Source organism: Dromiciops gliroides, chromosome 5, assembly GCF_019393635.1.
Source record: "Dromiciops gliroides isolate mDroGli1 chromosome 5, mDroGli1.pri, whole genome shotgun sequence".
Lineage (NCBI taxonomy): Eukaryota > Metazoa > Chordata > Mammalia > Microbiotheria > Microbiotheriidae > Dromiciops > Dromiciops gliroides.
Window position 1 is genome coordinate 285,307,824 of NC_057865.1, and position 26,112 is coordinate 285,333,935.

General features: G+C 42.8%; 1 protein-coding gene across 2 annotated transcripts in view; it reads right to left on the bottom strand.

The window, feature by feature from the left end:
* Positions 1-26,112, bottom strand: part of LARGE1 (LARGE xylosyl- and glucuronyltransferase 1) — a 578,937-nt gene that overhangs the window by 390,026 nt on the left and 162,799 nt on the right. For both annotated transcript variants that reach the window (XM_043967031.1, XM_043967032.1), the window contains exon 2: positions 6,636-6,823. In XM_043967031.1, the coding sequence (XP_043822966.1) occupies positions 6,636-6,741 (106 nt within the window). In that variant the 5' untranslated portion in view covers positions 6,742-6,823. The remainder of the gene's footprint in view (positions 1-6,635; positions 6,824-26,112) is intronic.

Sequence of the window (26,112 nt, forward strand, 5' to 3'; positions counted from 1 at the left end):
TCAGATAAGGTTAAAGGTCCCTAACATTTCTGTGCATGTTCCAGATACCTTTGTCAGTCTGGTGAAACCTACCAACCCTGTCTTGGAATTTATACTTCACATAATTTAAAAATAAATTTCAAATAATCAAGGAAATCCCAAAGATGAGTTAGAAGTTAAGGAAACTAAAGATGTAAATTTTTCCCCATTCAACTCTACAAAGCCCCTGAAATTAATCCACAGCCCCCAGTTAAGAATCTCTGGATGAATAATAATCTTAAAGGTCCCTCCCAACACCAAGGACCCTTCTCTGCCTCCTGTCCTTGGTCATTCGAAGAGGGATTGGAGTTAATAAAACTATAGACAGCTACGGCAGCTGCAGGAATGACAAATGCTGCTGCAAACTGAAATCAGTTTGGAAATTAATATCCTAGGCCTGTTCATGACACTGGTTTTAAATGTTCAGATTCTGCCTCATTGGAAGGAATTTGGTTTTCAAATAAAGCAGACATTTCTCACCCAGGCCTGCCCACGTGACTCCGAACAGAGCTGGGTATGAATTATCTGCGGGCGAAGTGTGTGAACAATTTTCTGAATGGCTAAAAAGCCCCTTTTTTCACACACCAATAACTCAATAACAGCAGAACACATATTCTTGAAGGACTTAAACACATACACACACATATACACATGCACACATACACATATACACACAAACCACTACCCCACAAATCCATATTCACCTCTAAGTGAAGGCACTAAGAATGTCCGAAAAGTGATTCTAGGAACACAGGAACAGATGGGATAGAAATACAACTGGAAATACATTTACATCTCATTTGTTATGAGCTATAAGAGGCAGCATGGCATGGTGGGAGGAATACTGAACTTGGGAGTTGGGAATATTTGGGTTTAAATGCCACTGATGACCCACACCAGCATGAGCAAGCCCCCAAACCTCTTGGAGCCTCAAACAATGTTTTAAGATGGGGTTCTTAACTATCCGTGTGTGTGTGTGTGTGTGTGTGTGTGTGTGTGTGTGTGTGTGTGTGTGTGTGTGAGAGAGAGAGAGAGAGAGAGAGAGAGAGAGAGAGAGAGAGACACACACACACAGACTGACCCATTGGCCAGTCTGGTGAAACCTACAGACTTCACTCCTCAGAAAAATGGTTTTAGACTCAGAAAACATATATGATTACAAGGGAAACCAATGATACTAAAATAAAGAGGTATTTTTTTCCTACTCAAGTTCATGGATCGAATGTTCAGAGTACCTGCTCTAAGAATGTAACTTATCAGTTATGATCTTTGGAAGGCATTTCTACCCGTTTTAAATCATAGGTCCTAATATGTTGATCTGCTTGTTACATGAGATGACAAATAAGTATCCAAAGTCACTTTTGTGAGCATCACCAATCAAGGTGTAGAATGAGTAACATCACTGTTAATGATAATAAAATGGTGAAGGTGATGGTGGTGGTGGTGGTGGTGGTGGTGGTGATGACAGGAATAGGAACCAAACCTGTGATTCCACTAGTAAAGAAAACATCCAGGTGAAGCAACTTTTTCTATTAGTTCAGGGGGCACTCTCTTGGAATTTATAATCTTAGAGAATTGCCAAGAATGCTGAAAAACTAAGGGAGTTGTCCTGACCACGCAGAAAGTGTGTGTCAGAGGAGGGACTTGAACTCAGGTTCTTCTGGCTTCAAGGTTGGCTCTCTAGCCACATGCTATATTTGTATGTGTATAATATATATCTACATATGTAAAAATACATATATAATAAACATACATATAGCTCTATATACATGCTGTTTCAATAATGCTACCTTCATATTGATCATAATGATTACAATAATATATAACGATTGTAATAATATATCATAAAATGTTATATAATCATATAACAATAATAGCATTAGCAGCAGCTGTTGTAATAATAGTGAGTAAGAATGAGGAGGAGGAGAAGGAAGAGGAGGAGGAAGGTGAGACAAAGAAGAATTAGTGTACACATACATAATACTTACATACATAAATACACACACATTATATATACATATATATATATGTATGTGTGTATATATATATGTATATATATATATATATATATATACACACACACACACACACACACACACACACACACACACACAGGGAGAGATCGATCGAGTCTAAACAAGCACACTTTTAGGATTTGCAAAGCACTTTCAAATACGGTCTCTTTTGAGTCTCACATGGGAGATAGGTACTTGTACTATCCCCATTTTTACAGATGAAGGACCTACAGTGAATTGGTTAAATGGCGTGCCCAGCATCAGATAACAAAATTTGAACTCAGATCTTCCTAACTTCAAGTTCAGCGTTCTATCCACTATACCACCTGTTCACAACTGTCCTAGGAGGTGGGTGCTATTTTTATTTCCCTTTTATAAACTTGGAAAGTGAGGCCAAGAGAGGCAGTGTGACTTACCCAGGGTTATATGGTGAAGAGACTTGTCCTGGTGGTCTGAGAACAAATGCAAAGTACTCTCCCTAAGTTGACACTATACCCATTTTTCTGTGCTCTGGCAGCCTCAAAGGATCATAGGAACCTCAGAGGACATAAAGTCTAATATTTTCATTTTAAAAATGAGGAAATTGAGTCCCAGAGAGATGAAGTCACTTGTCCAAGGTCACCTAATTAGGAAACATTCGAGAAAGGCTTTGGACTCCAGAGACAAAGCACATTCTATTCTTTCACATGAAAGTGGATATACCCTACAGATGGGTTCTGGAGTACTTGGAATCACTGATCTACACACACTGCCCATGATTCCTGGAATGTCGCCTTCCCCACCTCTAATTCTGAGAACCCCTAATGTTATTCAAGGCTCAGCTCAAGTGCCAGTTCCTTGGCTAGACAATCCCAATCTCCTATTCTTAGCAAGCTTTCCCCCCAAATCATCTTGAATTTATTTGCATCTTGGTTCTTCTTAACAGAACGGAAACTCCAGGGGATGAGCTCCTGTTGTCTTTCTATTACCAGTGCCTGGCACAAAACAGGTCGCTAATCAATGTCTCTGGGTTGAAGGAATCTCAGTGCTGGGAGGGACCTCAGTAGTCAGGGCTCCAAGCCCCCGAGTCCAGGAGGGACCTCTATAACCTGTCAGCAAATACAGGGCAAATGAACCACATTCCTGGACTGCTGCCTCTGCTGTAATGCTCCAGCGACAGAGAACTCACTACCCCACAAAATCACTTCTTCCACTGTAACATGACTCTAACTTTCCCTCCTTATTCTGATCTGAAACCACCATCTATGTTGCTGTTGCTCACCCTTTGTTTTTGAAGCGGACCAATAATATCACAGGGTGATGTCTCGACTCCAGCATAAATTGGATTTAAGTGACGTGCAGTTACACAAAGTTGTTGGCCTCTCTCTTCCAGAGTCCCTGAAGTCCAGTGGCAGGACTTAAGTCAGGATGACTGGGGATGGCCTGGTATCCAGTGGGCACCCTTGGTGTCTCCATATCTGACCAACTTTTAAACACCTCAGAGCAGCTACTGCAGCCACCTTCATGGCCATTGGAACGAATTGGTTTTATCCATCCAATTTGCTCGTGGAAGTCTTCACATGCTGGGGATAGACGTACCCCTAACTCACTGACGGGTCTGAGGTCTGTCTGACACCTTCAATCTGGTTTAGCCCATCTGCGAAGATGGCACCAGGGTGTGGTTGCTACACGTACAACAGTTTCCTGTAGTCTCCACCCAATAGTCTGGGAGTCTCAAATTTGGATGTCACAAAGAGCAGATCTAACCCTAACCATGCCTAGAACCAGGCTTCTTCCTCACTTTCTAATGCCTAGCTCAATCCCCCTCCTCCTTTTTACTCTCCTTTAGATTTTGCAGTCCCCAATAAGAATATAAGCTCCTTGAGGTTAGGGATGGTCTTGTTTACTTGCATAGCTAAACCTCTAGGGTTAGTGTATAGCCCAGCACAGGTTAAGTAATTTATAAATATTCCCTCCCTTCCTTCCTCCCTTCCTTCCTCCCTCCCTCCCTCCCTTCCCCTACCTTCCTTCTTTCTTTCCTATATTCATTCTCTCTCTCTCTCTCTCTCTCTCTCTCTCTCTCTCTCTCTCTCTCTCTCTCTCTCTCCCCCTCCCTCCCTCCTTCCCTCCCTCTCCTCCCCTCCCAATCCTGCTTCCCTGTTACAACCCACCAGGAATTTTAAAAACCGAACCTGCCTCCACGCTACCCACCACAAGTGTTCCCTTCTCTAGGCTAATTTATTGGGTTTTGCTCATACAAAATAACAGAACTCCTAAATCCTCACCAACTCCCAGGCATTCCATTGTGCGTATTTTCCCCTCTGAAGCTGGTCTCAACTCTGCTTTCTAAAAAAAAAAAAAAACTAAGGAAATTAAACAGACTTGTAAAAAAAAATGCCCCCCTCCCCTCACTCTACACATTCAATTTCTCTTGATGTCGGCAGATTCTTTCCTCCTTATTTATGGCTTTACCGGCCTCAAAATGACAAATTCGAGGGTGTCAATAAATGGATCCTGAAGTTGTTATGTTTAACTACAGAAATGGCAATGTTTCCATGGGCCATTTTGGAAATGCAGGGACATTGGCAGCACTAGTCAGGGGACCTGGAGTGGTTTGCTTCTGCCTCTTCCAATGGATACACAGACTGGCTGCTGAGTCCTTTCACCTGAATAGGGAAACAGTATGGTTCATTATATGGGTTTATAACCTTTCCCTATATCATGGGCCCCTCTTTGGTGCTTTGATCCCCTTCTCAAAATCATATTTTTATTAGTGTGAAAAAATATGTAAGATTAGCACCCCCAAAACCCCACACCATTATTTCCCTATTCAAATTCACATACTCCACAAAATCTATCCATGAACCCCTTAAGAGTTTGTGTATCTCAGGTGAAGAATCCCCAGCTCTATAAATATAGCATCCCATTATTTATAAGGGGCAGCTGGGTGGTGTACTGGGTAGAGCACTAGCCTGGAGTCAGAAAGGTCTGAGTTCAAATGTGGCCTCTGACACTTTATAGCTGTGTGTGACCCTAGGCAAGTCACTTAACTTCCTATCTACCTCAGTTCCTCATGTATAAAATGATGACACACTGGACAAGGTCACTCCAGTGGTTTCTGTGCCAAGAAAACTCCATGGAGAAAGTCCAAGGGGTCATATAGATCTGGGCATGACTAGACAACTGAACAGCAATAAAATGATTTATAATTATCATGGGCCAGCCCAGTAGTGAGTTATTTTATCAGCCCCAATCACCTAGCCTGGTGGCCAAACAACACACTAGACTATGGGGAAATCTATGTCCTGCAGCATGGAGGAAGATGGCCAGGCTGTGGAAGTGACAGGCTGCCCCTTTTAAAAAATCACCCTGTTGTGTTGTCTGACATTAGGGAAGGTTTTCCTGGCAAGTAATTGTGACTCTGATAGACTGGAGCTAGATTATAGATGGCCTTTAATGGGCAGGTCAAGGCATTTACATTTGATCCTAGAAGCAACAGTGTGCCAACAAGGGCTTCGCAGGAGGGGAATAACCTGGTCACATCTATGCATTAGGAGGGTTATTAGGCAGCTGTGGAAGGATGGATCGCAAGAGACAATACAGGAGATAGCAGAGGTGGAGAGATCAATAAGGAAGCCTGCCGTGAGTGGTCAGTTCAGCCACACACGAGATCAAAAAAGAAGCTTCCTTAATTATCTCTCCACTGTCTCTCTTAATCATATACATATATACATGTGTATAATGTATATGATATACACATGTGAATACGTACATCACAAATATGTGTGCATATACCCGCATATGTGTATGTGCACATAGGCCTGGTGTGTGTTCATATATTCGTGTGCAGAGAGGTATATGCTTAGACATAGCAGTCTATGTCGAGTGGGCCCCTTAATAACGGCAGCAACAATGATAATGCTTACAACATTTATATAGCACTTTAGGAAAACTCGCTCTCCACACACACACACACAATCAATCAATCGATCGATCAAACAATCAAGTAAACAGCAAACCACTCTAGTGTCTTTGCCTAGAAAACCCCAAAAGGGGTCATGAGGAATTGGGCATGTTGGAAATGACAGAAATTATCTCTCTCGATATATACGTACAAATTCGTATATGTGTGTATATATGTATATAACTATACGAGTGTTTCATGTATGCACGTATATATGTTTGTATGTATATGTATGTTTTCCTAAAGTATTATGTAAATATATGAGTATTTTCTCATTTGATTCTCACAGTGACCCATAAAATGATATGATTCTGCCCATAATCTCATTTTACAGATAAGACAACAGGCTGACTGAGGTTTAGGAACTTGTTCACACTTAAGAAGTAAGTATCCGAGGCTGGGTTCCAACTGAGGTCTCCTTGCCCCGCCCCCCAATCCCCAACATCAGTGTGCTTCCCTCCCACCAAGCCACTTAAGACATCTTTGTTTTCAAGAAAGGGCAAAGGGCTAAAGAGAAGGTGTGTCATCAACTCAAGCATTATCTTCCCCTTCCCTGCCCCCGCCCCAGCCACCCTGAGAAAATCCTCTCTGTGGAGCCCAACTGGGCTCTTCTTCCTCCCTGCCCCACCCCCCTCCTCCTTCCTCCTGCCACCCCTCACCTTCGAAGCTTCCAGCAAAGAGGTAAATCCAGGTGACTGCTGGGATGAAGAGAACCGTCAGAGAGGCAGCCAGGAATTTCCGTCTCCCTCTGCAGATGCCCAGCATCCTCTCGGCAGTGGCAGTCTTTAACCACGGCGCCGTTCCTATGTTGGGAGTGTGGAGTCCCCAGCGTCCCTCATATTACTTTCTGAAAGGGAGAGAAAGGAGAAGCAGGTCAGGCATCGGCATGGTTATCGGTAACCCATGTCCAGATGTCCCCATAGGAGTTTCTCTGCTCTCTGCCTATTTCCTTCTAGCTGTGACCTCCTGTGAATGTGTTGTATTCATTCAGAGCCCAGCAGGAGTGGTAAAAGGGGAGGGGGGAAGGCTGACATTTGTACAGTGCTTTGAGACTCATAAAGCCTTTAGATACATTATCTTGTTTTGATCACAACAACATTGTGATATGAGTACTAAAGGAAATATCCAAGCTACAGTTACTATTTGTAACACCTGGCACAAGTTTCTAAACACACCAGTCCATAGCATAAAAATCTATCGGTTCCAGGGAGCAGAGAGTCTACTCTGCATCTTAGTTGATTCACCTTGGGGGGGGAGGGGGAGCAGGGTGAGGGAGTCAGAACACAGAAGCTGGGGAGGAATGAGGGCAAGAACTTTCCTCACCATCTGGGAACTCCCTATTTTAAGTAATTATTCTGATTTATCAGAGCCTCAGCTCAGTTGTTTCTAAACTACTACACTGAAGAGCTGCCAGTACTCGGTAAAAACTAACACTCTAAGGCAAATCGTCAGCTGCCATGCCTTAGGTACAGCTCCAGGTATTATTAATCCAGAATTTGCAAATGAAGAACAACTAGGTGGCACAATGGATAGGCGTGCACGTGTGTGAACGAACACACACACACACACACACACAAAGACATTGGAGAGGTTTGCCATTTCCTTCTCCAGCTCATTTTCTTGATGAGGAAACTGATGCAGAGGAAAGTAACTTGGCCAAGGTCACATAGCTATTAAGTGTCTGAGTCCAGATTTGAACTCAGAAAAATGAATCTTCATGACTCCAAGCATGGTGGTCTATCCACTGTACTACCTAGCGGCACTTTTCTCCAACTAGTGAGTGGTTAGCAGAACTTCCATTTTGGGCAAGAGTCCTAGACAAACCATGTCTCTCTCACTCTCTAGATTTAGCCACGATATTCCTACCTGAGAACTTCCTTTCACCTCCATTAGAATGTAATGTCCTTGAAGCCAAGAACTATCTTTGTTGAATTAGTATCCCTAGCATTTTTCATAGTGCCTAGGATGCAGTAAGTGATTGATAAATGCTTGTTAACTGACTGTTCAACCTTTGTTTTGCCCTTATCACAAAACCATAGAAACAGGCTTAGATGGAATCTCAGAGGTCACCCAAGCCAACTCATAGCTCAAGTGGAATCTCCCCCTACATCAATCCTGACAAGCCCTCATGAACTTCTTGTCAGAAGACCTCTAGTGAAGGGGAACCCAATAGTTACTGCTACTACTGCTGCTACTACTACTACTACTACTACCACCACCACCACCACCACCACCACCGGCAGCAGCAGCAGCACCACCACCACCACAACCAGGACAACTATTACTACTACCACCAGCTGAACACATTTTCTTGAGACTTAAAAACACATACACATACACATGCCACTACTACAACTTCATAATAATTATGATAAACAATATATTCTGTATTCTTAGTATACATACATATAGTATACATGGTATATAATAAATCATAATTCATAATAATTATTACTAATACTACTTCTACTTATTAAAAATAACTAACATCCTACCACCCAGACTGTTATTAGGAAATCTCTTTGTAAATCTTAAAACACTATAGCAAGGGGCAGCTAGGTGGCACAGTGGATAGAGCACCGGCCCTGGAGTCAGGAGTACCTGAGTTCAAATCCAGCCTCAGACACTTAACACTTACTAGCTGTGTGACCCTGGGCAAGTCACTTAATCCCAACTGCCTCACTAAAAAAAAAAAAAAAAAAAAACTCCACAAAAACAAAACAACAACAACAACAAAATTCCACTATAACAAGATAAGTGATTTTTGTCATTACTTTTTAAATAATATCTCTATGTATATGTATATGTCTATGCCTATATATGGCTTATCCCTTCTATTAAGTTGCAGGCTCCATAAGGATGGATACCAAGTCTCCTTTCATCTCTACACCCTCACGATTGAGCATGAAACAATACAATGTGCCCCATCATTGAGTTGAAACAAAATATGAGGTGATTTTGACCGACTTCCCAAGGAGGTTTCAGACCCTTCCTCAATAACCCATCCACATATCTATGTATCTATGTACAAAAAAAATAGTCTTTTATTGGTCTAACCCAAATCCCTTTGTCTTTCATCTTAAGATAATTTACTTTACCTGTCTCACAAATGTCACACACCCTTGTTCTACTCTTAAAATAGCCCAGAACAAAGAGATATATATGAAAATCCTAGGCAGAGTCACAGGGAAGAGAGAAGATCACAAGATATTAGAGGTGGAAGGGACCATGTAGGCCAACACCCTCATTTTACAAATGGGAAATGGAACTCAGGAAACACAGGATCATGGGTTCATTGATGTCGACTTGGATGAGACATGAGAGATCATTTAATCCACTCCCGACATCCCATTTTGTCCCAGTCGATTTTCAGTCATGTCGGATTTTTCATAACCCCCTTTGGAGCTTTCTTGGCAAAGACGTGGAGTGGTTTTCCATTTCCTTTTCCAGCTCATTTGAAAGATGAGGAAACTGAGGCATAAAGGGTGAAGTGACTTATCCAGGGTCACACAGCTAATAAGTGTCTGAGGCTGGATTTGAACTCATAAAGATGAAACATTCTGACTCCAGGCCCAGGGATCTAGTCACTGTCCCCCCACAAATGAAGAAATTCAGGTCCAGAGCAGTTAAGTAATTGTCCCAGGTTACATAGTAATTTACAATGGTAGGATTTGAACACAGTTCCTGACTCTCATTGCTGATTTCATTCTGCCATGCTGTGGCTAATCCACTTTGACCCACCCTTGAACTAGGAACCCCACAGTATCAAACCAGCTTTTACAGGAAGATCTCTATTCAAGAAAGGGCACGCTCCCACCCTCCCAAGGCAGTGCATTTTCTCACTGGGGAAGAATTTCTAAATTTTCTTATAACCTTCTCCTTTTTCTCCTAGTTCTGTCTTCTGGGACCAAGCAGAACAAAGTCTCTTCCTTTTTCACATGGCAGCCCTTGGAATGTTTAACAAGAACTACCTTAAGCTCCCAAGACATTTTGTTTCTAGGTTAAAACCCCCAATTCCTTCCCCTCATCCCCATATGAAGCAGCTAGGTAATGCTAGAGCACTGGAACAGGAACCAAAAATCAAATCTGGGGGCAGCTAGGTGGTGCAGTGGATAAAGCACCAGCCCTGGATTCAGGAAGACCTGAGTCCAAATTTGGCCTCAGACACTTGACACTTATTAGCTGTGTGACCCTGAGCAAGTCACTTAACCCTCATTGCCCCTCGAAAAAAGCCCAAAATCAAATCCAACCTTATATAGCTATGTGAACCTGGGCAAGTCCCTTAACCTCCCTCTGTCTCAGTTTTCCCATAAGTAAAATATGCATAATAATAGAACCAACAACCCAGGGTTGTTGGGAGGAAAAAATGAGATGATAATAGTAAAGGGCTCTGCGAATTTTAAAGTGCTATGCAAATGTTAGTTATTATTATTATAAGTTCTTACTTTATGGCATGACAAGGTACTTCATCATTCTGGCTGACTTCTAGCTAATCAATCACCTTCTTAAACTGTAGTTCCCAGAGCTAACAGAATGCTCCAGATGTGACCTGCCCAGGGCAGCCTACAAGGAGATTATAGGTCCTTATTCCTCAAAGCTAGTCCTGTACTACAATATCCTTCCCAACCTCCCCAACCCCAGCTGTGATCACAACTTTAACTTTTCCAAAGCTCACAGAATCTAGGACAACATACTTGGCCAATCTCATGAGAAATTAGAGGCAGAGCTAGGACTCCAGACCATGTATTAATTCAACAAGATAAACACGTGTGTGTGTGTGTGTGTGTATGTGTGTATGTGTGTATGTGTGTGTGTGTATGTATACAGGCACAGGTATTGTAAGACTATACACAGAAGGAATCATGCAAAGCCTCTCTTCATCTCCCATCAGGTGCTGGGCTCAGTTTGGACTCCACAAATGTCATGCAGCCCTAGAATAAACTCATCACCTGAAATCTCATTATCTTGGAGATTGATTCAGATTTGATGCTCAGAACCTTCTCAGCTCCCTCCACTGGCCCTCCCCTCACACTGGAGGACCAGAGGGAGGAGCATTAAATTTCTCCAAAACTTCTGTTTATAGAAGCCTCAGAATTTACCAGCTAACTCTTAATTTCCCATCAGCTGCTCAGTTTGCTCTGGGGTCCTAGAACATCAAGTTCCCGAGCAAAGTGCCCTCCGCCCCATCATCCTTTTGTACAATGTTTTCCCCCAATAGATAGCAATCTCTTTGAGGGCGGGGACTGTCTTTTTTTTCTTATTCCTATCCCTAACACTTGGAAAAACTGTGCCTGGCACATAGTAGGCATTTAAATGTTGACTGCCTACAGAGTAAAGTGCTTTGTAAACCTTAAATTGTGGGGATAAATGCCAAGGAATATTGCTATGTCAGTGACATACAATTCACAAATATATTACAACTTATCCTTCCTTTCCTCACCCCCGCCCCACCTGCAAATGTTCAATTTCAGAAGAAAGCGATTTAATGGGCATGAAAATGCAAGAGCTAAAACAGGGTCTGGGGAGGGGGGTTTGTTGTAATGACAGCTCCAGCTTCTGAAATTAAACACAGCGGGTAAGAAATTCCTACACGGGTTTTACTTTTGAATAAATCACACATCCTCGCTCTGGAAACACATTTGTTCCTTAAAACTCAATTCATAATAAAAGTATCAACAGAAAGTGGATTCGGGAATCGACACTACCTAATCACCACCAAGTGAGACTGAAAATCATTCCCCAATATGCAAATTCCACAGCTCTCTACCCAAAAGCAGAGCCAGCACCTGAGGCATGTTAGCACACCTCCCTTCCTCAGCAGGATGAGGGTCCCTAGAGCCCTAATAGGAGGGGAAGGCAAACTTGGCTGGTACCCAGGGATTTCTCAGAGATGCAGCTTCTTTCAAAGAGTTAGAGGAGGAGTGAGGTGATCTGACATGCTTGGACAGACTCTACATTCGATCCCCAAAGCGAAGATTCTTCATTACCAACCTGTGCTATGGCATGGAGTATCTCCATTAGCTTGGGGGGGGGGTGTAGTGGTGGTGGTCTTAAAATTAATTGAATTTAATAAACATTTATTAAAATCTGCTATGAGCCGAATTTTACCCAAGGCGCTCTAATAAGCCAAGGGAATCCGTGATGCTGTCACCGTTGGTATTCCTTCCAATGACCCACACCCTAACCCATCCATTCCTGAACACCCTGGGCAACTTTCTTCCATATTCTCTTATCACTTCTTATGGATGTTAATTAGAAAAAAACCTGAAAGTAGTCCAGGTCCCCAAGGAACTTACATTGTGGTGGGGAGGGGGCAGGGGAGAAGGACAGAGAGACGGGGAGAACTGAGGTGAAATATGATGTCTGAACAGATAAATAAAATTCAATATAAGCCTGACCAGAGACACCACTTGAGTTGGGCCTCAAAGAAAGTGATGGGGGGAGAGGCAGAGGCTGTGCAGAGCAAGGTGATTAATGCAGCTGTGTTGGATGGTCTATGCCAAGAGAACAGGAAGTGCACGGAGGTCAGAAGAACGAAAGAAAATAAAAAGAGCTGTTACAACCCGCTTCAAACGCCAGCCTGAGAAGATTTTACTTTATACAAAGAGGAAATAGGCAGCCCCAGGATATTTTTAAGCAGGGCTGGGATGAGGCCATCCCTGTGCTTTGGGAAGATTGTCGTGATTGTTCTACGGAGGGTGGATTTGAGAAAGGAGAGGCTTGAGGCGAGGGCCAGTCCAGAAGAGGAGGAATGAGGTGGCCAAGTCAGTAGACAGAAAGGGACATCAGAATGGGTGAGGCTGGGCAATTGAGAAGCTCTGGGAGGATGCTGGAGGAAGCAGAATGGAGTCGATAAGGATGTAGTGCAGCGTTTTCCCAAGGAAGGAGAGAGATACATGGGAAAACGGAGGTTAAGTGACTTTCGGGGGCGGGGCTGGGGGGGGTGCTGCAGCTCATATTGCTAGTAAGGGTCTGAGGCTGAACTTGAATTCATATCTTCCAAGTCCAGCAGCCTATGCACTAGGCCAACTAGCTGGGTCTTTAAGAGATCATTCCTTGGGTCAGGGCCCAGAAAGATGGTAGTAGGAGAAGATTTTGAATCACTTTGAAGCTCAGTTGCTAGGTAAGTGGTAACAACTACGGCACAGAGGAAAAGGAGATGCCAACAGAAGTCTATGACCAGAGGAGGGAATGAATCCCTGCTGCTGGAGACTTTCCAGTGAGAAGTCAGAGTACCTGGGTTCAAATCCAGACTCTGACACCTCATGTGCAACTTTGGGAAAGCTGGTTAAGACTCATTTCTTCAGTTCCAAATGAGGGAATTAGAAAGGATGGCCTTTAAAGTCCCATCCAGCTAGGATCTAATTCTGCTTTTGAGAATTTCCCCAAATTGTTATGAGTGGGTCACAGGAAGCTTGAGAACAAGCGACCTTGGAGACAACTAGCTTTGAGATCCAGCCTTCTGCTGGTGTGTGCCTTTATTAAGGTCTTTTTACCTATGACCTTATTGATGATCCCTCAGGTCATCATTGCTACAGGTATTCCCCCAAGAAAACGTAAGCTCTGTGAAGGCAGATTGTTTCATTATTGTCTCTGGTCCCTAGGGCTTAGCACAGTACTTGATGTATAGCAGGCTGCTGATAACAATTGTTGAGTTTAGGCAAGGTGACTTCGGCCCCCATTTTAGGATGTGGAACCTGAGGCACAATGACTATGCCCAGTTTAATGGCTATCCAGTGGTGAAGCTGAGGTGTGAATTCCAGTCTCTTGGTGTTGAGGCTGGCGCTGTTTCTATGATATCACATGTGGAGTCTCAAGGTATACTTCTAAAATTGTCATTCTCCTGTTCCTTCCCACCCTCCGAGACTCTTCCCTCAGCCCCTCTCCACACTCCTCTGACACACGACACGTGGACAATGGACGGAAAACCTGGAGATGGAATGAAGTCTCATGTCATTCTGTCAGGCAACATCTCCCTTTTCCACCTGGGATCATCTGCTCCAAATGCCAATTGGCCCACCATCGGCTAGTCTGATCTGATGAAAGGCTGCATGGAGCAATTTATAAATCAGGTTGGAATTCAGTTTCTATTAGTGATTCTTAGCACAAGCCTCAATGTTCTGTGACAGTGTTTGGACTGGATGTCTAATTACACTAAGCCAAGAGGAGAGGCAACAAGATAGGGTGGAATAAGGCTGAAACTTGGACAAAGAGGCCCTGGACTTTGAGGCCATGACTCTGAGTTATCTACTTATCCTCTCTTGGCTTCAGTTTCCTCATGAGTAAAATGGGAAGGGGGAGGGAAATCATGTACACAGCATTATTTGTGAGAAAAGTGCTGTCTACCCCATGAAATGTTAGAGATATGTGAGCAATTATCGCCAAAGTACATCACTTGGTTGGCCAAAGCATGAAGAATTTTCCCTCCAGAATATTTCTTGCACACTGCTTCCCATGGAGTAGAAGGATTTTGATCCATTCTGAGGAAAAGTCTGCTCACAGAGAGAAAATCATATCATTATCATCATCGGTTCCTCCTCCATTTCTTTCTCTTTCCTTTTTTTTTCTTCCTTTATTGTTGTTATTATAAATATTCAGGGGACAAAAGCAAGGGAATGGGCAATCTCCAACTTATGTTTCATCAAGCTAGACTAGAATTAAAGATGGGCTCTTGGAGGTGCTATAGGATGGGGACTAGACTTGTGAATTCACTGGCATAGGTTCAGAACTTCTGGGTGAGGAAATTTCCTTTCTCCAATCAGGTTGGCACGTCCTCTTCGATTTTCTTTCTTTTTTTTTTTTAAATTTTTGCAGGGCAATGAGGGTTAAGTGACTTGCCCAGGGTCACACAGCTAGTTAAGTGTCAAGTGTCTGAGGCTGGATTTGAACTTGGGTACTCCTGAATCCAAGGCCAGTGCTTTATCCACTACGCCACCTAGCTGCCCCCGTCTTCTTCGATTTTCAACTTTAGAAAGTTGCCATGAGCAGTGAGAGCTTAGATAATTTGGCCAGGACCAAAAAACCCAGTATGTATCAGAGAAGACTTTTAAATCCAGGTATCCAAGGCCAGCTGACTAGTCCCTTCACCACATCACCTGAAACTAGTATAGCAACTTACAAATGGAGGTAATCATTGATGTTTGATTGGAGTAGAATTATCATCAGCCTCTTCTCGTCTTGGTCATAGGAGCACACATTTCTGAGCTGGGACAAAACTCTAGATCAGCCCGCTCATTTTACAGCTGAAGAAACTGAGGGACGAGGAGATGGTGTCTTGCTCAAATCACACAGGTGGTAAATGGTCGAGCTAGGATTTGAATCTAGAGACAGCTCTCTTTCCATCATACCCCACTGGTGCTGGCATCTGACCAGTCTGTGGCCCCAGCATGCCGGGAGACAGACTGGTATTCAGTGCAACACAGCCCATTTCTTGTGTCCTCCCCCCTCCCCAGGACTTGGAGGAGGGTCCTTCAATGAGATTCCTGGCTGTGTCAGGACTCAGGATTGCACCTGGTTCATCTTTTCACCCTAAGCCTGCTCTGTGGGCTCCTTGGAGAGAGATGGCATCGATCCTGCTGGGTTTCTTAATCCCCACCCCTCACGTTACATCCTGCTGTCTGGAGGCTGCTTAATAAGGGCAGGTGTTCTAGCTTAATAGACTTGTCAATAGGCTCCCAGCAAAACACCACTTCGGGGGCGTGCAAGCAGAGGCTCTGCTGAGGAAAATCAAGGAGGGATCCAAATTCCCCACTTACAATATTTAGCCTCTCTGAAGAATGTCTGGCCAAACAAATCTTTAATGCAAATTGATCTGTCTTGAGGGTGCACCCTTTCATTAGGTCAGGATAAAGCTTATCAACAGGGAGGCTGGCTTTCTCCATGCGTGGGAAACCGTCCTCACACTGGGCCAAGGCTGACTTGGGAAGAAGTCAGCCCACTGGCCGGTTGGCCATTGCTTTTGGCACCGCACACTTACTTCTCTCTTCCTTCCATCAGAGCTACAGCCATATGCACCTCTCCCATGCCTTCCCCACAAGACATGTTTGCATTCCTGGATCCCCAGCATAGGTTGTTGAAGAGAGTAGATGCTGGCTTCTATCTCCCCAGCAGTGGGCACAATGCCCAGCACAGAGTGAGTGCTTCCTAAATGCTTGTTGACTGACTCCATGAAATCTGATCACAGACTGAGAGCTAGAAGGGGCCTAGAAGGTCACAGGATCATAGGTTCATAGCTGACATGAGCTTCTGAGGCTATTGAGAGCAACCCTCCCATTCTACAGGTGAGGATACTGAGGCCTAGAGGCATTAAGTGACTTGTCCAACTTCACATCAGATGTTGTAGCTGTTTTTCAGTCACTTTTCAGTCATGTCCAACTCTTAACGACTCCCTTTGGGGTTTTCTGGGCAAAGACACTGGAGTGGTTTGCTCTTTCCTTCTCCAGATCATTTTACAGATGAGGAAACTGAGACAAACAGGGTGAAGTTGACTTGCCCAGGGTCACACAGCTACTAAGCGTCTGAGGCCAGATTTGAACTCAGATCTTCCTAATTCCAGGCCTGGCACTCTATCCACTGCCCCACCTACATATCAAAGGTGAGATTTGAATCCAGATCCTGACTCCTTTTCTCCACTTGATTTTGTTTTTTGTTTTTTGTTTTTTAAAGTGAGGCAATTGGGGTTAAGTGACTTGCCCAGGGTCACACAGCTAGCAAGTGTTAAGTGTCTATGGCCGGATTTGAACTCAGGTACTCCTGACTCCAGGGCCAGTGCTCTATCCACTGCGCCACCTAGCTGCCCCCTCTCCACTTGATTTTCACAAAACCTTGTGAGACACAAAAAGAACCCTCCCTAATCGAGAGGCAGAAATCACAGCCAGGTCTCCCCGACTCCAAGTCCATTCCACTCTATTCAAGATACAGCCTACAGGTTAATACAGAAAATAAATGAGAAATTATCAGCATCTTGAGAGTAAGGGACCATCTCATTTGTTGTCTGTTGATCCCCAGTGCCTAGAACATACAGGATAGTTAAGAGATGTTTGACACACATATCCAAGCATATGTTATATAGTATAATGATATATGCTATAGTATGTGTGTGAGAAATAGATGTATGTGAAATATATACATATGTGTATATATAAAATGTTTCATATGTATATATTTTATATATACATGTGCATGTACATGTGAATATATGTATTGTGTGTGATGACCAGTACAGTCATATGTAGTGTGTGTATAAACACACGTGTAGTATGTTTATTACATACACACACACATAATACATATGGCTTCACTGTCCATTGAGCCAAGGACACAACCACAAGTAGCTGCACCCCTGCAGTACATGCATCTCTGCCAAATGAGAGATGAACATAATTCCTGACATGGGCTCAGCAGTAGAAAGGAGCCCTGTATGGGAGTCCTTTGGGAACAGTGAAATAGGATCCGGGAGAAGCTGAGCAGCTGATGGGCAAGAAACCTTCTAGGCCAGGGAATGCTTGGAAGGCACACTGAGGTCAAAATGTGCTTGGTGGGCACAGGGAGGGCAGGAATGACCCAGAGCTTGCTGGGTGGAGGCTTGGGCTCATGCCAAAGTGGCTCAGAAGGCAGGCCAGAGGCACAGAGATTGGAGATGGTCTTCAAAATGAGGACAAGGAGTTTCAGTAAACCCAGGAGTGTTTATTTGCACCAAATCTTCTCTTTCATGAGATGGGGAGATTCCTGGTGAACAGAATCAGAGCACTGGCCCCAAAGCCAGGTGAGGAGACCCAGCTGCCTGGGATGCCCCACAGTCAAGTCATCACCAAGTTCAGTGTCAGAGCTGGGGCCTGAAGCCGGGTCTTCCTGATCTGATACAAAGGCCAGCTTTGTACATCCTGCTTCTCTTGTGATCCAAAAGTCAATGCAAGGAATAGACAGAGGTGGTGGGGCATGGTGGGAGAGAGTTGGCCTCAGAGCCAGGAAGACCCAAGTTCAGATGTCACCTTTGACCTGTACTGACTGTGTGACCCTGGACAAGTGATTTAACCTCTCTGAGCTTGAAGCAACCCTCTAAGATTGTAAGCTATAGAGAATGGACCTATCCATCAGTAAACATTTATTCTATGTTTATTATTTATTGTGTATGTTTATTTGTTCTATTATTTCTTTATTCTAGGCCCTGTACTAAGCACAGAGAATAAAAAAGAGTTAAAAGACAGTCCCTGCCCTCAGGGGCTAGGAGTTCCCTCCACACATAACAATCACAGGTTCAGAATCTATCCCTACATAGAAGGTAATTTCTGGGATGAGTCTCTCAAGCACCTGGCTGAGGGTTAAGGAAGGGAGGCATGAGGTAGGAAACAGTGTCTGAGCCCAGCTTTGGAGGAAGCTTGGGACTGTAAGAAGTTGGAGGTCAGGAGGAAATGCATATCTAGGATGGGGCATAGCCCAGGCAAAAGCAGAGGGGAGATGGAAAGGGGTGGCTGATGATCAGCATGGACGTTGATTGGGCCTGACCTTGGAGTGCATGATGGGGAATAAGTTATAATGGTTACAGAGGGCGTTAAAAGCCAAATCTAGCTCAGAGAATCCTTAAGGCATCTGGGAGTCACTGGAATTTGGACTCTCTCTTCTAGGCTCTGAATCAGAACATGCCTCAAGGGCTTGTTTTCATTGGCTGAGTCAAAGATGACTGGAATTAGAGCTAAGAAATTTTATACATGATTCAATCTGAATCCCTCATTTTATAAATGAGGAAGCTGGAATTCAGAGAGTGGAAATGATTTGCTAAGTGTCTCAAAAGTAACAATCATTCCTAAAACAGGCAAGTGCCCACTATGTGCCAGCCAATTTGACAAGTGTGGGAGCTACAAAGTGTAAAAATCAAATATTCCCTGTCTTTAAGGAGAGTAAATCACTGATCTTTATATAAATGTATAGATAAAGATTGGGGGGGGGCAGCTAGCTGGTACAATGCTGGGATTGGAATCAGGAAGGCTCATCTTCCCAAATTCAAATCCGGCCTCAGACACTTATTGGCTGTGTGGCCCTGGACAAATCACTTCACCCCATTGGTCTCAATTTCTCCTTTATAAAATGACCTGGAGAAGGAAATGGCAAACCACTTCAGTATTTTTGTGAAGAAAACCCCAAATGGGATCATGAAGAGTCAGACAAGACTGAAATGACTCAAAAACAAACCAAAATAACCAAAGGAGGATCTAATGATCATCATTCACTATGTAGAAAAAAGATGTCGAGCGGCATTGTGGGCTACCTCCGGCAAGGAGGCCCACTGAAGGAAATGGTAGGTCTTTTGAAGCATGGACAAGGAATAATAACTAGGAACTATCTTCCCAGGAGAATGAATACGCATATATTAGTCACTTATGAGGTATGAGACGCTGTGTTAAGTTTTGAGATCCCTAGAATCATGAACAATTAGCCACTTGGTAGGGAGTTTGGTAAAGTGGAAAGAAAACTGTCAGATTCCATCTCTGACACTCCCTATGTACCTTAGACAAGCCACTCAACTTCCTTGGGCCTTGGTTTTGCCATCTGAAAAGGGGCAGAGTTGGCTCAGAAGGTCTCGAGGTCCTCTTCAGCTTTGAATCCCTGATCCTATGAATTTTCAAGTCTGGTTTTCATTCTCACAGTACTGGAAATCCCCTTCAAAGAAAACCAAAGGTACCTGCTTCCCTCTGGATTTCACAATTATCCAGTTATCCTTGGTATATACACAAAGGGATAAGAAGATAAACCGAGTCAGTTCTGAATAGAAGAATTCAGCTCGGAAAACAAACCAGACCACTTCATCATAATTAATTATGTTCCTCGGATTTAGGACTCTTATTCTCCTGTCACCTAGCCTCTTTCAAGTAGCATGGGTAACCACTGAGTGACTCATCATTAAACTCATAAGATAACAAATGAGAAAGGAATGCAAGGACAATATTGGTGGGGAAGGAGAACTGAGGCATTCTGCTTGTGGGTCTGATATTAATCACTCTATTTTAAGGGGGTCTGGAAATGTCATTGACTGCTCAGTTGCTAATGATGGTTTTGCTATTTCTAGCCCTTGGTTGGGGAGAGAAAACAAACAAAAAATCTTCAACAGTAGAAGAAATCTTTCACTAATGTTAATGCCATCTCTGAAGTCGGAGATTAAGTCATTGGATTTGAGCCTTCAAAAAAATTTGGTGGGATGGATGTGGCTCACAGCAAACATAAGAGATATGTGGGGCATAAAATAAATAAACCGTCTAGTTAATAAGTGCCAGTTCATTAGTTGTGGGCCTGTCAGGAGAACCCAATAGCTGTGATAACACAAGGCTTTCTCCCGTCTCGGAAGTCAGGCTAAATGCCTTCCATTTTTATCACCCAATCCATAACCCTGCTGTCTTGCTTCCCCGAATCAATAGCCTGGTGGTTTTGGTAGCCAATAAATTTGTCTCCCTGGGGACTTTTTTTATTCTTCCTATGCCATGAGAGGAGAGGGGAATAAGGTAAATTACCATCCTCACATCATCTATTTTTTCCAAATCTATAATTTCACACTGGCGTGTTACATAAGTCAATGTCAGGAATAACATTTTTTTTTAAATCCCTGCACCCAGGCTTTGAAAGTTTCCCAGAAAATTGCCCTGTAGAGTTATCAGAAGAGTTCGATGTGATTATCAGATCCATGTTACATTTCACATACTTCACATTGCAGGACAATGGTGGCCTGTAGCTCTATTAGTGTGACACTAGGTGGCAGGTCATTTCTAGACTTAAAAAAAAAAAAAGCCTCAGAATTTTACGAGAAGGAAATCCTGAGATCTTTCAACTTAATGCTCTGCATGAAGTATACATCCCCTTTTATAGGTTCCCTGGTAAGTCATATTGCTCTGGCAACCCCTAATTTCTGCTGAAACAACTTGAATGTCTCAAACTTCTGGACTTTTTCCTCTATCAATGATGGAAAGACCTTAGAGGTCCAACAGCATCAGTAATGAAACTAAGCCTCAGAAAAGTTTAGATTTTCTCAAGGTTATATGATTACTCAGTGGCAGACCCAATGCTAACCTCATTATCCTGACTGCTGTAAAGATAACTGCAATTAGAGTCAGAGGTCCTGGGTTCAAATGCTGTCTGTGTCAGTTACTTGTGTCAGTTACAGTGTAATTGACAAGTCTTTACTCCTTTGAGGGATTGAGCTTCTTCTCTTGTAAAATGAAGAGGTTGGACCAGATGACCTTTGGGAGATCTTCCAGTCCTAAGTCTATGAACTTATGAGTCCCTAGGTCTCAGTTTTCTTTATCTATAGAAGAAAGGGGCTGGGCCAAATGTCTTCTAAGGTGCCATGGAGTTCTAGATGTATGATCTTCTGATCCAGGGATGCTATACCTCACAGGGGAGATTTCTGCTAATAGGATTCACAGGATCTCAGAATAAGAAGGTCCCTTAGAGTCCACCTGGCCCAATGAATACCAGAGCAGGAAGGCACTCCACAGGAGCCTCCGATAAGTTGTCATCCTATATCCATTTGAAAATCTGATAAGTAACTGACTCTCAAGGTAGTATATCCTACGACTGACTACTTGAATTATTAGAATACCCCATGCTCCTAGTTCTGCTTTCTGGTGCTACTAAGAAAAAAATCCAGCCCTTCTTTTATATGTCAGTCATCTTAATACCTGGTGTGATGTGATATATACACATACACACATATACATACACAATATATACATGATTGATATACATTATTTATCTATACATGATATATATGCACATATACAGGTATATGTGTGTATATGTATGCATGCATGTATGCATGCATACGTATAAATAAATTTCCCCTTTTAGTTCATTTGTTTTTAGGCAAACCATCCCCATTACCTTTAACTACTCCTAGTATGATATGTGCTTCAGTTCCAATCTCCCGTACAAAGAAATGCAATTTAAAATAACTTTCAGGTTTCAACTGACAACCATCATAATTTTAGAGAGAACAAAAGAGAGAAGTGATAAACCCTGCAGGGATTGTGGGAAGATGAGCACACTAATGCATTGTTAGTGCCGATATCAAGTGTTCTCATTATTCTGTAAAACAATTTGTAATTAAGGTAAAAAGGTCTCTATACTATACATACCCTTTGACCAAGAAATAACACTATTAGAAACCCTAGGGAGGCTTAAAACAGAGGGAAAGGTTCAACATATGAAAATGTTTATAGCAAATATTTATAGTCTTCCTGATTCCCAGTCCAGTAGGCTATCCATTGTGTCACCTAGCTACACTGGAGGGCAAGTAGGTACACATAAATTGGTCAATAACTGGACAAATTAAATTGAATGGAAGGTTACCGTATCATAAGAAAAATTAATTTAAAATATTCATAAACAAATGGGAAGATTCATATGAACTGATGCAGAACAAAGCAAAGAGAAATAGGAGAGTAAGTTATAAGAGGAGCATCACAATCTGAACAGAACTACAATGGCAAACCTGAGAATTACAATTAATGCAGGCTCCAAGCATAACTTCAGTTGGGGAATCAATCGTCATTTACTAAGCACCTGGGTAGCCAGGTATCACCGTGTATACAGTGTTTGGCTTGCAGTCAGGAAGACTCATCTTCCTGACTTCAAATCTGGCCTCAGACACTTTATAGCGGTGTGACCCTGGGCAAATCACTGCACCCTCTTTGCCTCAGTTTCCTCCTCTGTAAAATGAGCTGGAGAAGGAAATGACAAACCACTCTAATATTTTCCCCAAGAAAACTTCAATGGGGTCACAAAGAGTTGGACAAGACTGAAAAAGGCCTGAACAACAACTCTGTGCTAGGCAGTGGGGATGCAAAGACAAAGAATGAAACCATTCCTACTCTCAAGAAGTGTACATTCTACCAGGATAGATAATACGCACATAATATAATTCCCTGTAATAAGTACATAGGGATAAATACATAATCAATTTGAGGTAGTTTTGGAAGGTGAACACTAGCATTTGGAGAAAGGGAATCAGGAAAGACTTCATGGAGCAGATAGTGCTTGAGCTAAGTCTTTAGAGTAGACAGGGAATCATTGAGGCAGGAGAAAGGAGACAGAGCATTGCAGCCATGGGGGACAGACTATAGAAAGGCACAGGGAAAGAGATGAAATGTCAATGAGAAACAGAGGGAAGATGGTAGGATTTCGCCCCAGACTACAAGAAGGGGAGTAGCGTATAACAAGGCTGGAAAGACAAGCAGGGCTCAGGTTGTAAAGGACTTCAATATCTAAACAGAGAAGCTGATATTTTATTCTAGAGCACAGACTCTCACTTAACCAGGAAGGGAGTCTGTCAAGTTGGACAGGAAAAGAAACAAAATCTATTCCCATATAATTGGTTTTCTGTGTCATCCTCTGTATTTTATGATGTTTATTCAATAAAGATTCTGAGAAGGTAGTCACTAGACTACCAGAGAAGTCCATGATGCAAAGAAAGTTGTGACTTTCTGATCTGGAGGACATGGGAAGTCACTAGAGCTGATGGAGAAGGGGAGTAACGCACTCAGATCCTCACTTAAGAAAAGTTACTTTGGCAGCTAAGAGAAGGACCACCTGGAGGGTGGAGAAGGCAACTGGAGTGGGCAGTTACAACAATCCAAGTGATGAGGACCTGAACTGATGTGCTACATATGTGAGCAAAGAGAAAGGGTCAGATGTGAAAGATGCTTTGGAGAAAAGACAGCAAGATTTGGTAAAGGATTTGACAGGTAAGGTTAGGGGAGGTAAGGAACTTGGTTATTAGCCTACCAGACTCCAGCCTAATAGGGATGGTAAAGCACATTTCTTATCTCCCATAAAGAAGGGATAGCACGGGGCAGCTAGGTGGCGCAGTGGATAGAGCACCGGCCCTGGAGTCAGGAGTACCTGAGTTCAAATCCGGCCTTAGACACTTAACACTTGCTAACTGTGTGACCCTGGGCAAGTCACTTAACCCCAATTGCCTCCCTAAAAACAAAAACAAAAACAAAAAAAAAAAGAAGGGATAGCACATGGATGAGGTAGGAAGGAAAGAGACATAGATTTCTATGTATACATGTATGGATGTCTATATCTATACACATATGTACAGATTTATACATATACAAGTATGGATATCTGTATTTTTACATGTGTATACCTATATATGGTCTTCTATATAACTGTATATGATGATGATAGCATTTACATAGCACTATAAGGTTTGCAAAGTTTGGGGTTTTTTTATCTATTAGAGAGATATTTCATTTGATCAAGTAATCTCATTTGACCTTTACAATAAGCCTGGGAGGTAGGTACTTTTATTATTTCCATTTTACAAATGAGGAAAATGAGGCAAAAAGAGATGAAGTGACTTCCCCAAGTTTGCAAAGCTAATAAATGTTTCATGTCAAATTTGAACTCATATCTTCCTGACTCCAGGCCCACTGTGTCACCTAGCTGCCTACAGATGTATATGATACACACACACACACACACACACACACACACACACACACACACACACAGGTAGGTATTTATAGCTATTTATATCTATTAGGTAAATATTTAGGTATGGCTATGTGCTACATGTATGTATAACATATTTATTTGTACATATGTGCACGATCAGGTATATGTCTGTATTTTAAATTTCAAAGGGTTTATTGCCTGGGCATGCTTTTGCCTGCGATTTGGTGTGCAGTTGATTTTAAAAAGCCAAGTATTGGACACAGCCAGATGTCAAGAAGTCTTGTGGTGCCTTAGTAGACTGTGTGAAAGCTTCGGTGGTTGAAAAATGCCTCTCTCTGCATTCTGGCCATTTCCATATTTCTCTGAACTCAGCTGGGCTCCTTCTTGGGAGGCTGACCTAGGGTGCATCACTGTACCCATACGTGAAGCTGTCCCACCTTAGCAGGACATGTCAGAATCTCCACTCTGCTGGCATTGCCTCTGCAAACCAATATCCTTCCCTTTAATCCTATTAAATTTCACCTTACTCATTTCAGTCCATCATTCCAGCCTGTCAAGATCTTTTGAGATCTTCACTGGGACTCCCCTCTGGAAGAGCTGTCCTTTCCACCTTTCTTATATATCCCCTAATTTGATAAGTATGCATTCTCTACCTTCATCCAAGTCCTTATAGAAAAAGGGGAACAGCAGAGGGCCAGAAAGGACAATTGAGGGACTTCCTTTCAAGCAAAATATTGATCCGGTCATAAACACTGTTTGAGGATGGCTAGGTAAGGCTTTCAAGATCCCTCCAATGGAATCATCCTTTCCTGTGAAAGCCCCTCTCAGACACAGCCCCTCCATGAAAAGGTCCTTGGTCCCCGTCAAGGACAAGGGGCTTTGCCAGTTCAAATTCTACAAGCGCTCTGCTCAGACCTTTCCTCTTCATTTGTTTCACTCTCATCCAGTGCTCCTAAGTTCACAAGTCCACGGATTTGGAACTGGAAGAGACGTTGGAGGTCATAGAGTTCAACCTCTTTGTTTTACAAATGAGGAAACTGAGTCCCAAAGAGCTTAAATTACTTCAGAGATCATTGGGTCTGTCCTTCACCTCCTTGATGTTTTATATTGTGATGCTTCGGCCCGAAGAGCTTGTGACTTCATAGATTTAGAATAGGAAGGAGGCTTTCTAGTCTAATCCCCTCATTTTACAGAGAAGGAAACTAAGTTCTAGAGATGGTAATGGACTTCAAAAGAGCATGGAGCTATCAAGTGAGAACTGGAAGACAGCTCAGAAAATATCTGAATCGATCTCCTTATACTAAATACGAAGAAACTAAGGCCGAGAGAGGTAAAACAACTTGGCCAGGGTCACACAGCTAGCTAAGTATCTAAAACAGGATTTGAACCCAGCTTTCCCCGACTCCAAGTCCACAGCCCTACGCACTATTCTGCCCTGAATCCTTTTTTATCTATCAGACTGGAAGCTTCTTCAGAGCATGGCAAATGTCATATTTCTTTGTACCTTGAACAGTTTCATATCCATGGAATATACTTAATAAATGATTCAACTGTATTATCATCCCACCAATATGCCCTCACCTGACCCCTAAGAAAACGTTGTGAAATGCTTTGCTGAAATCCGAGCATCATAAACCTGTGGAGGAATCAGGGATAGACTTAGGATTAGGAGACAGTGGAGAGGAC